This window comes from Balaenoptera ricei, chromosome 10 (genome assembly GCF_028023285.1).
Source record: "Balaenoptera ricei isolate mBalRic1 chromosome 10, mBalRic1.hap2, whole genome shotgun sequence".
Taxonomy (NCBI): domain Eukaryota; kingdom Metazoa; phylum Chordata; class Mammalia; order Artiodactyla; family Balaenopteridae; genus Balaenoptera; species Balaenoptera ricei.
The window spans coordinates 43,175,066-43,187,558 of record NC_082648.1 but is presented as its reverse complement, the minus strand read 5'-3'; the positions used below and the strand labels follow the sequence as shown (position 1 = coordinate 43,187,558).

Here is a 12,493-nt window from a genome sequence, read left to right as displayed (position 1 = left end):
CTCTAGAGCGCAGGCTCAGTAGTTGTGGCGCATGGGCTTAGTTGCTCTGCGGCATGTGGGATCTTCCCGGACCAGGGCTCGAACCCGTGTCCCCTGCATTGGCAGGCGGATTCTTAACCACTGCACCACCAGGGAAGCCCAAGAGTTTCTTAATATCAACTAATATCCAGGGCTTATCAACTGAATCTGAATGATAGGTAGAATAAACAGGAAATGACTAATGTATTATACTGATTGCTATGAAAGCATCACCAACTAATTCCTTGTAAGACCTTGTTGATGGATAAACTAGGGTCTCCTTCAAGAAAGAACAGTCAATATCCCCTCAGTGTTTCTCATAAGTCTATAAAAATCAGTTTTCTACCCCTTGAATGTTAAACCAGTAATGATCCCCAAGGGAATTAATTGATGGAAAACTCATGCTTACTTTCAGTTAAATCCTGAAATTAGGTTAAAGCCAAGCAAAACAAAACAACAACGAAAATACATGATTTTAGCTGGTTGAATGTAAAAAAGGATGAGAAGATAATTATTTCTCCCTTACTACCTGGGTTCTCCAAAGTTTAAGGGAGATGTGAGTTGATTAATAGTAGATACTAAACCAGTCAATTTTTTCTTTTGTTTTATATAATCCATATTAAAGATCAGTCATCGTAAAGTTAATCCCAGGTTGGCATCCCTCCTTTCCCAGCATGCTCTTCTGTCACCTCTCCTCACAGTTAATTCAAGGGCCCAAGGAATACAGACCTTTAGCATGGGCTTCAAGAAAATAATGTTCAGAAAATAGGTTATAACGTTGCAAAAAAAAGTCACAGTATACATTTCTAAATAAAAAGTAAATTATTTGGGGGTGTTTGCACCACAATTCTCTCTTGGCTCAGGAAAGGAAGTATTAATATTAAATAGTTTTAATTAGAATTTGAAAAATAGGTGAATACTTACTTCTTCAAATATCCTTTGAGAACCAGAAACAAGATGATGGTTCAAAAAAATATATATCATACAAACAAATGTTTTTGAATAAAATAAAATCTAACTTAAAAATAAGATTTGATTAATTTAACAAAAGAACAACTTTTTAAAATTATTAACTCTTTATTATTTGACATTTATATACATAAAGTATATATTTAACTGAATATTTTATACAAACTCTAGGAAGGTATTCCAAATGAAAAATTATGATTATAAAGCACAACAAGATACATCAAGGAAGCATGTGATTCAGTGCCAAATTTATAATCACTTAACTAATATGTCACAATCCTTTTATTCCAGAAAATGTCCACATGAGGACTCTAAAATGGGCAATTACTTGTCAAGAGAATAAATGATTTTCATTATGTAGAACATGGAAAGGGACACAAGGCAAAATAAAGATTCTTCAGAATTTCTTTATGGAGCTGCTAGTAAGACAACAGAACCTAAGGCTACAAGGACCTGTCCAAGTAGAATATTTATATTAAATATGCCTTCATTGCTTGCCTGGTAGAGGTGATCTGTCAGCCACTTTTGGTAGAAGGATGGCCCACTATAGACACCAGGAAAATTTTTTCGACCACAGCCATATCCGTAACTGGTAATTCCCATTACAAAATATCGTTTACGTTCTGGTAAGTAGCACATTAATGGTCCACCACTATCACCCTATTAAAAAAGTCCCAAAATAGTATTAGTTACTTCCAGTAGTCCTTAAACAACAGTAAAGCTGAAATAAATTAATCACATTAATCATACATTTATATACATATTTTCAAAATACCTCCAACTTATAAAGAGTCATAGATTTTCAGTTTTATAGTCTGACTAAAACAGGAGGTATTCAGTCTGGCCTGGTGTTTAGAGGCACCATATAGCTGGTGGATAAACTTCCCACCTGCATAGTTTTGAACCAGAATACTATAAATCAAATTGTTTGAATTTTTTAGTGCAGTTACTCCAGAGAAATATAATTTAGGAAGTGTGCAAAATACTGCAAATATTGTCTATTACAATACTTCTGTTAATGCTGTGTGGGAAAGGTAGAAGTAAGATATATAAAGGATTCATTTAGGGGTGCGTGTGTGTGTGGTTTGCTAACTAGACGACAGGAGTAAATTGGCATCTTGCAAGAGATGGCATCTTTCTAAGTGTTGACATTGGCTGGTGCAGGATAACAGGAATAAATGGCTAGGCCTCTTAATAGTATTACAAATAACAAATCTCTATCATGGTTTATACAAGACTGTTAATGCACCGAAACACCTTTACTGAGGACTGTTAATTATTCAAAACAGTAAGGACACTGAGATAACTGTTTCAGTGCCTAAAGTATAAGGACTGTGTTTCTAAGGTGTTTTCAGATTCTCTATATAAGGTAAGCATTGAATAATTATTTTTTGATGGTAAGAATGTTTCACTTACGAATACAATTCATAAGTGAAAGTATGTAGATTGGATTCTTTTACTCAGCAAGATTTTTAAGGAAAAGGACACAGGAGAGATAGATCCTGGATTGCAGAAATCAGAATGAGTAGGAAAAGATCAGAGCATGGGACACTGTTTGGGAGTGATGTGCTGGTAGATTTAGAAGCAGTGAAGAAAAGAGGAATAAAGAAAGATTCAAAAAGCACAAGGGACAAAACAAAAAATAGATAAATTGGACTTCATAAAAAATCAAAGACTTTTGTGCTACAAATGATAACATCAGGAAAGTGAAAAGACAGTCCACAGAATGGGAGAAGATATTTGCTAACCATACATGTGGTAAAGGACTTGTATCCAGAATATGCAAAGAATGTTTGTGACTCCATAATAAAAAGATAAATAACTCAATATAAAAATGGACGAAGGATCTGAATAGACATTTCTCCAAAGAAGATATACAAAAGACTAATAAGCACATGCAGAGATGCTCAACATCATTAGTCATTAAGTAAATGCAAATTAAAAGCACAGTGAGATACCTTGAGATACCCACAAGGATGGCTATAATCGAAACTCTAATTCAAAAAGATATATGCACCCCAATGTTCATAGCAGTACTATTTACAATAGACAAGACACGGAAACAACCCAAGTGTCCCTCAAGAGACGGTTGGTTTAAGAAGATGTGGTATATATATGTACTATGGAATATTACTCAGCCATAAAAAAAGAATGAAATATTGCCATTTGCAGCAACATGGATGGACCTAGAGAATATCACAGTAAGTGAAGTAACTCAGACAGAGAAAGACACATATATATGTTATCACTTATATGTGGAATCTAAAAAAATAATACAAATAAATCTATATACAAAACAGAAGCAGACTCACAGACATAGAAAATATATATAACTGAAACAATATATATATAACTGAATCAATTTACTGTACACCTGAAACTAATACAATATTGTAAATCAACTATATTTCAATTAAAAAAAGATAGATTGTAAGAAATGCTGAAAAGGATGTGGAGAAATTAGAACTCTCATACATTGTTGAGATGGCCAAAAAGCACATGAAAAGATGCTCAACATCACTAATTACTAGAGAAATGCAAATCAGAACTACAATGAGGTATCACCTCACACTGGTCAGAATGGCCATCTTAAAAAAAATCTACAAACAATAAATGCTGGAGAGGGTGTGGAGAAAAGGGAACCCTCCTACACTGTTGGTGGGAATGTAAATTGGTACAGCCACTATGGAGAACAGTATGGAGGTTCCTTAAAAAACTAAAAATAGGACTACCATATGACCCACCAATCCCACTCCTGGGCATATATCCAGAGAAAACCATAATTCGAAAAGATACATGCACCCTGATGTTCATTGATGCACTATTTACAATAGCCAGGACATGGAAGCAACCTAAGTGTCCATTGACAGATGAATGGATAAAGAAGATGTGGCACAAATATACAATGGAATATTACTCAGCCATAAAAAAGAACAAAATAATGCCATTTGCAGCAACATGGATGGACCTAGAGATTGTCATGCTGAGTGAAGTAAGTCAAACACAGAAAGACAAATATCATAGGATATCGCTTATATGTGGAATCTAAAAAAAAAAAGGGCACAAATGAACTTATTTACAAAGCAGAAGTAGAGTCACAGAGGTAGGAAACAAACTTATGGTTACCAGGGGATAAGGTGGGGAGAGATAAATTGGGAGATTGGGATTGACATATACACACTACTATATATAAAATAGATAACTAATAAGAACCTGCTGTATAGCACTGGGAACTCAATACTCTGTAATGGCCTATATGGGAAAAGAACCTGAAAAAAAAGAGTGGATATATGTGTATGTATACTGATTCACTTTGCTGTACACCTGAAACTAACACAGCATCGTAAATCAACTGTACTCCAAAAAAAAAAAAAAAAAAGAACTCTCATACATTGCTGGGTAAGAATGTAAAATGGTGCAGCCACTTGGGAATACAGTTTGGCAGTTCTTCAAAATGTTAAACATTGACTCAGCAATTCTACCCCTAGGTGAAATTTCCAAGAGAAATAAAAACGTACATACACATAAAAACATGTACACAAATGTTTATAGCCACGTTATTCATAAAAGCCAAAAAGTAGAAAGAGCTCAAATGTCCATAAACAAATGAATGGATGAATAAAATGTGGCATATCCACACCATGGCATATTATTTGGCAATAAAATGAATAAAGTATTAATGCATGCTATAATAGAGATGAACCTTGAAAACATTATGCTAAGTAAAAGAAGTCAGTCATAAAAGACCACAAATTGAATGATTCCATTCATATGAGATTTCCAGAATAGGCAAATCTCTAGATATTAGTGGTTGCCTAGGGCTAGGGGTGGGTGAGAGGAGAATGGGGAGTGACTCCTAATGAGTAGAGTTTTTAGGGGCGGGGGTGACAAAAGTGATCTAAAAATTAGATTATGGTGACGGTTGCACTACTCTGTAAATATACTAAAACCCCACTGGGTTGTACACTTTAAATGGGTGAATTGTTTGTATGTAAATTGTATCTCAGTAAAAGTGGTAATGGAAAAAAAGATTCAAGGCAAATTTTGCTTAAGGTTGACCATGATTGTAGAAACCAAGGAATCAGGCAAGCAAGATGATTTGGATTGTTGGAATACTTAAAAAAGGAGAAAAACAATTTAGACTTGAGAATTAAGACTTCACCAGAAAGTGATCAAAGGACTTGTTCAAGTTCCCTTCTGTCTTTAGAAAGTATTGCTAAGGAAAATTATTTGGTCTTACCCTGCAAGTATCAAAAACTCCATCTTCATCACCTGCACAAAATGAAGTGTAAGGAATTATATCCCCATAACTCTTGTCGGAATTACAAAAACTTCGAGAGATATAATGCACTTCTGCTTCGTGTAATTTTTTTGTAATATTACCTATTAACAAAAAAATACCAATAAATTGTTTTGGAGAGCAGACATTTTGACAGCAATATAAAGTGTTCCTGATGAACAAGTTTTCTTTCCATAGTGCCTAATTGAACAATTACGTAAAATTGTATCCATGTATGTATGTATGTATGTATGCCTAGAAAGACTGTGAAAGAAAGTTCACCAAATCTTAATGACAGTTATCTCTAGATAGTAGGAATTTCAGGTTACTTTTGTTATCTTTGCTGTCTTGTATTTCTTGGACGTCTCACGGCAGGAGACTATAGCTTTTTTTTTAAAAAGGGGGTATTTATTTATTTATTTATTTATTTATTTATATTTTTTGCCTGTGTTGGGTCTTTGTTCCTGCACATGGGCTTTCTCTAGTTGCAGCGAGTGGAGCTGGTCTTCATTGTGGTGTGCGGGCTTCTCATTATGGTGGCTTCTTTTGTTGCAGAGCACGGTCCTAGGTGCGTGGGCTTCAGTAGTTGTGGCACACGGGCTCAGTAGTTGTGGTTCGCAGGCTCTAGAGTGCAGGCTCAGTAGTTGTGGCGAACGGGCTTAGTTGCTCCACGGCATGTGGGATATTCCCAGACCAGGGCTCGAACCCGTGTCCCCTGCATTGGCAGGTGGATTCTTAACAACTGCGCCACCAGGGAAGCCCTGATCTATAGCTTTTACAAAGTAAAACTATATAAAAATTGTCAAGGGCAAAAGAGGTAAATGCTGAGGTCTATCTTTCTTATGTTGTAAGCTGTGAATAATTTTAATTAAATTTTTAATGATGCTAAAGTCTTGAAGCATGTTGAATATGAAAATAAAACAGATTTTTAATTCATGCACTCCCCTAAATTCCCTGCTAATTCCTGAACATAAAGTGGTTCTTTGCTACAGAAAAGATAGGAAAATATAAGATAACACTTCAGGTACTATTAAAGGACAGATCATTTTAAGGTTTATCCATAGAAAAGCTACTGTAACAGCAGCATCTTTTCTCATCAGCCTGTCTCAGAGTTGCAGTTGTCACATGTGGTAGCTGAATATTTTGTGTGCCCCACATTCTTCCCTAGCTTTTCAAGTAATAGACATTTTACCCTTCCTGCAAGTGGGAAAATGACCCAACTGTTACATTCACAGAATTCCATTCTCCTGGTTGCGCTGATTGGTCTAGAGGTGACTATATTTGGTATAAGGCTAGCCAATTGGAATACTTATCCAGCATTTTAATTTAATTTAATTTTATTTTAGCAATATAGAAATACCTTTAATATCTTAAGTGAAAAATAAGTACCTGAAATAGAATGCAGGCTATTATGACAGCTATACACAGTTATGTAGAGAAGACCGAAAGGAAACATATAAAATCGTTTGTAACTTATTTAATGATAGTGGGATTATATATTTCCCCATCTATTTTTCAAATATTCTGCACTATTGTTATGTTTTAATAATAAAAATGTTAAATCAAAGATTATTAATAATATTCTTCACTTATTTCTAGTATGGCTGTAATGTTGGCTGTAAATATGAAACTTCCTTCCACACATCAATATTTTCAAGAATGGCATATTCTCATGCAGTATGTTTATCCAGCATTTTTAAACTGGAGCTTCCAGAGAAGAATCTGTTTCACCCTAGTCACATGACTGTTTAGCTATAAATTCAAATCAGTCTGCAGCCATAGTTCCAGACTTATGAGGACAGGCAGCCTGAGAAAGTAAAGTCAACATACAGAGAGAATAGGAATAGGAAATAGAAATAAAATATGTCTAATGGCATCCAGATTCCTGGATCGAGGCTCCTAGAGGCCAGCCACATTTCTGCGCTTTATTTTAAAATAATTGAAGTAGTACTGGCTGTATATAAAAGAATATATATAACATATAAGTTATAGAATACAATAATGAAATGAACACCTGTAAACCTACCACTCAATTTATGAACAATACTAATCCAGTGTGGTATTGGTGTAGGGCTATTCAAAATAACCAGAGATTTTCAAAGTGAATAGGAGAGAGAGCCCAGAAGTAGATGTCTGGGTTTTCTATTTTGTTCCACTGGTCACTTAGAATATTCTTGCACAAATACAACACGGATCAATTACCATAGCTTTAGAATAAACCTTGATTTCTGGATGGCAACTTCTCCAACATTTTTTTCTTCCATAGGAGTGTCTTGGCTGTTCTTAGGTCTTTTAGAATGAGCTTTTTCATTGTCTTAAAACTCATGTTAGGGTTTATCGTTACCTGGTGCTTTTCAGTTTTTCAAATAGAATTGACATCTTTCTGATAACTGAGTCCTCCTATTGAGGCATAAACTATACCATTTTGTTTACTTAGATATTCTTTAATGTCTTTTTTAAATGTTTCAGGATTTTTTTGTATAGAAGGCCTGCAATCTTTTGTTAGATTTGTTTTTAGCTACCTAATTATTTTGGTATTATTGTATTTGTTGACTTCCATTAACTTTTGTTACCAAGAATTGTCAAATACCCTTTATTCAGATTCACCAATTGTTTACTTTTTGTCACACTGCACTATCATTTGTATGTGTATGTGTATAAATTTTTCTGAATCATTTAAAAGTGAATGGCTGACATTGTGCCCCTATACCCTTAAATACTTCAGTGTGTACTGCTTAAGAACAAGGACATTCTTTTATATAACAACAGTACATTTATCAAGATCAGGAAATTTAACACTGGTCCAATACTATTATCCAGTTTAATCTCCATGTATTTTTAAATTTTCCAGCTTTCTGTTATTGATTTATAGTTTAATTTCATTGTTTATAGTTTATTTCTAACCATTGCTTTACTTTCTGTCTCTATGATTTGCCTATTCTGGACATGGCATCATATAAATGGAATTATACAATATGTGGGCTTTTGTGTCTGGCTTATTTCACTTAGCATAAGATTGTAGTAGGTATCAGTACTTCATTCCTTTTTATGGCTGGATGACATTTCATTGTATGAATATATCACATTTTGTTTACCCATTCGTCAGTTGATGGACATTTAGATAGTATTCTTTTTTTTGCTATTATGAATAATGCTACTGTGAACATTCAAATACAGGTTTTTGTGTGGACATATGTTTTGATTTCTCTTGGGTAGCTACCTAGGAGTGGAATTGCTGAGTCATAAGGTAATTATATGTTTAAATTTTCAAAAAACTGCCAAACTGTATTCCAAAGCAGCCACACCATTTTATATTCCTACCAGCAATGTATGAGAGTTCTAATTTCTTCACATCCTTGTCAACACTTGTCTAACTTTTTGATAAGTCAACCTTGTGGGTGTGACATCTGTTACTTTTAAAATTACATTTTCTAACTACTGATAGTGTATAGAAATGAAATAGATTTTGGTATATTGCTTTTATATCTGGCCACTTTACTAGACTCTCTTAATTCCAGTGGATTATAAATTCTGTTTTTAATATAATGACATCATCTGTGAATAATGAATGTTTTGTTATTACCTTTCTAAGTCATATGTCTTCTGCATCTTTTTCTCGTGTTATTGTACTTGGTAGAAGCTCTACTAAATATGGAATAAAAGTGGTGATAGTGGGGGAAATCACTGCTGATTTTAAAGGAAATGTTTTTCTGTAGTGATGATTGCTGTAGAGGTAGATAACCTTTATCAGGTTAAGAAAGTTTCCTTCTATGTCTAGACTTATGAGTTTTTAACAGTGTTTCTTCAAAACCTATTGAGATAATCATGGGGTATTTTTTTATCCTTTAATCAGTTAATATGGTGAATTACATTAAGAAACTTCTAATATTAAACCACCCTGAATTCCTTAGATCAGTGGTCCCCAACCTTTTTGGCACCAGGGACGACCAGTTTCCTGGAAGACAGTTTTTCCGTGGACCGGAAGCAGTGGGGGGAATGGTTTCGGGATGATTCAAGTGCATTACATTTATTGTGCACTTTATTTCTATTATTATTACACTGCAATATATAATGAAATAATTATACAAGTCACCATAATACAGAATCAGTGGGAGCCCTGAGCTTGTTTTCACTTGCCACTCACTGATAGGGTTTTGATATGAGTCCGCAAGCAATTGATTTATTACGGTCTCTGTGCAGTCAGACCTCTCTGCTAATGATAATCTGTATTTGCAGCCGCTCCCCAGTGCTAGCATCACCGCCTCAGCTCCACCTCAGATCATCAAACATCAGATTCTCATAAGGAGTGCGCAACCTAGATCCCTCACATGCGCAGTTCACGGTAGAGTTTGCACTCCTATGAGAATCTAATGCCACCGCTGATCTGACAGGAGGCAGAGCTCAGGTAGTAATGTGAGTGATGCGGAGCAGCTGTAAATACAGGTGAAGCTTTGCTCGCTTACCTGCCGCTCACCTCCTGCTGTGCAGCCTGGTTCCTAACAGGCCACGGACTGGTACCAGTCTGTGGCCCAGGGGTAGGGGACCCCTGCCTTAGTTAAACTCATCTTGGTTATGTGGAATTCTGTTTATGCTATTCTTTTTTTTAAATTAATTAATTAATTAATTAAATTTTTTGTTTATACTATTCTTGATAGATCTGGTGTGCTAATAATTTGGAATGTCTGCATTTATGATACTGGCATTTCTTGTACTATACTTACCTAATTTGGGCATCAAGATGATTATTGTCCTCCTACACTGAGTCGGGGTATGTTCTCTCTTTTTGGATTCTTTATGAAGATATTTATATAATACTTAAATAATTGCTGGTAATTATGGTTGACTCACTTGTTCTGAGTTCTGGTGTTTTATTTTTGAAAAAAATTTAATTACTGATTAAGTTCTTTTACTCCTTAAAGGACTGTTCTTATTTAGTCAGTCAGTTTGGGTTAGTTAGAATTTTCTAGGAATTTATCCATTTTGTTTAAGTATTAAAATTGAGAGCATAACATTGTTTAAAGTATTATCTTTTAAAAGAATATTTATTTATTTATTTAGGCTGCGCTGGGTCTTAGTTGTGGCATGTGGGATCGTCCTTGCGGCATGTGGAATCTTTTAGTTGCAGCATACGGACTTCTTAGTTGTGGCATGTGGACTCTTAGTTGTGGCATGTGGGATCTAGTTCTCTGACCAGGGATCAAACCCAGGCCCCCTGCATTGGGAGTGTGGATTCTTACCCACTGGACCACCAGGGAAGTCCCTAAAGTATTATTTTTTAACTCATTATTTATATTTGTGCCTTCTCTCCTTTTCTCATCAATCTTACCAGGGGTTTGTGGTTTTTTCAAAGATCTAGATTTTGGCCTTGTTGGTCCTCTTTTTTTCTGATTTTATTTTCATTAATTGTGCTTATCTTTATTTCTTTTCTTCTGCTTTCTATGGGTCATGTAATATTCTTTTAACCTTTATAAAGGTGGACATTTAACGTATAACATTCAGCCTTTCTTCTTTATTAGGCTGAATATTCTAGGTCAAATATTTGCTCTTCCATATGGCTGAACCTAAAAGTTTTAAAGCTTTATTATTTTTATTTTATTTATTTATTATTTTTGGCTGCATCAGGTCTTAGTTGTGGCACGCGGGATCTTCGTTGAGGCATGTGGGATATTCCGTTGTGGTGCACAGGCTTCTCTCTAGTTGTGGTGTGTGTGTTTTCTCTCTTTAGTTGTGGCATGTGGGCTCCAAAGCACGTGGGCTCTGTATTTGCAGCACACGGGCTCTCTAGTTGAGGTGCACTGGCTCAGTAGTTGTGGCGCGTGGGCTTAGTTGCCCTGCGGCATGTGGGCTCTTAGTTCCCCAACCAGGTATCGAATCCGTGTCCCCTGCATTGGAAGGTGGATTCTTTACCACTGGACCACCAGGGAAGTCCCTAAAGCTTTAAGTGTCCCTTTATGTAGTACCTTAGTTGCAGCACTGAAGTTTTGCTATGTAGTATATACATTACTATTCAGGTATAAGGATTTTAGATGATTATGATTTCTTCTTTGATATATGAGTTATTTAGCAGTATATGTTGAATTTTCCAAATGTGTGGTTTGAAAAAATTTTTTTGTCATTTTTTAAAAAGCTTTATTGATGTTTGATTTACATAGCATAAAATTCTCACAGCGTAAGCACGCAGTTCAATGATTTTTGGTAAATTTATACAAGCCCCGCATCTAATTTTAGGATACTTCCTTCACTCCAAAGAGTCCTCCTCCCGTGCCCATTTGCAGTCAGTTCTCACCTCCAGCCCCACACTCAGGAAATGACTGATATGATTTCTGTCTGTGTAGGTTTGCCTTTTCTAGAAATTTTGTGTAAATAAATCAGTTGGTCATAAATATAAGTTGGTTTTTTTTTTTTGGACTCTGTATTGTGTTCCATTGATCTCTGTGCTATTTTTAAACAACCAGCACAACAGAAATACAAAGGATCATAAGAGACTACTACAAGCAACTATACACCAATAAAATGGACAATGTAGAAGAAATGGACAAATTCTTAGAAAGGTACAATCTCCCAAGACTGAACCAAAAAGGAATAGAAAATCTGAATTACCAGTACTGAAATTGAATCAGTAATTTTAAAACTCCCAACAAACGAAAGTCCAGGACCAGATGGCCTCACAGGTGAATTCTACCAAACATTTAAAGAAGAGTTAACACCTGTCCTTCTGAAACTATTCCAGAAACTTGCAGAGGAAGGAACACTTCTAAACTCATTCTGTGAGGCTCCATCACCGTAATACCAAAACCAGATGAAGATATCACAAAAAAAGAAAATTACAGGCCAGTATCACTGATGAACATAGATACAAAAATCCTCAACAAAATACTAGCAAACAGAATCCAACAATACATTAAGAGGGTTATACACCATGACCAAGTGGGATTTATCCCAGGAATGCAAGGATTTTTCAATATCCACAAATCAATCAATGTGATACACCACAGTAACAAGTTGAAGAATAAAAACAATATGATCATCTCAATAGATGCAGAAAAAGCTTTTGATAAAATTCAACATCAATTTACAATAAGAACTCTCCAGAAAGTGGGCATAGAGGAAACATACCTCAATATAATAAAGACCATATATGACAAACCCCCAACTTACATCATACTCAATGGTGAAATGCTAAAAGCATTCCCTCTAAGATCAGGAACAAGACAAGGATGCCCACTC

General features: G+C 35.3%; 1 protein-coding gene across 1 annotated transcript in view; it reads right to left on the bottom strand.

The window, feature by feature from the left end:
• Positions 1 to 1,395: 1,395 nt before the first annotated feature.
• TMPRSS12 (transmembrane serine protease 12) overlaps positions 1,396 to 12,493 on the bottom strand; it is a 34,877-nt gene continuing 23,779 nt past the window's right edge. The window contains exons 4-5 of the mRNA XM_059934588.1: positions 5,228 to 5,370; positions 1,396 to 1,647 (exon numbers count right to left, since the gene is read on the bottom strand). Of these exons, the coding sequence (XP_059790571.1) occupies positions 1,396 to 1,647; positions 5,228 to 5,370 (395 nt within the window). The remainder of the gene's footprint in view (positions 1,648 to 5,227; positions 5,371 to 12,493) is intronic.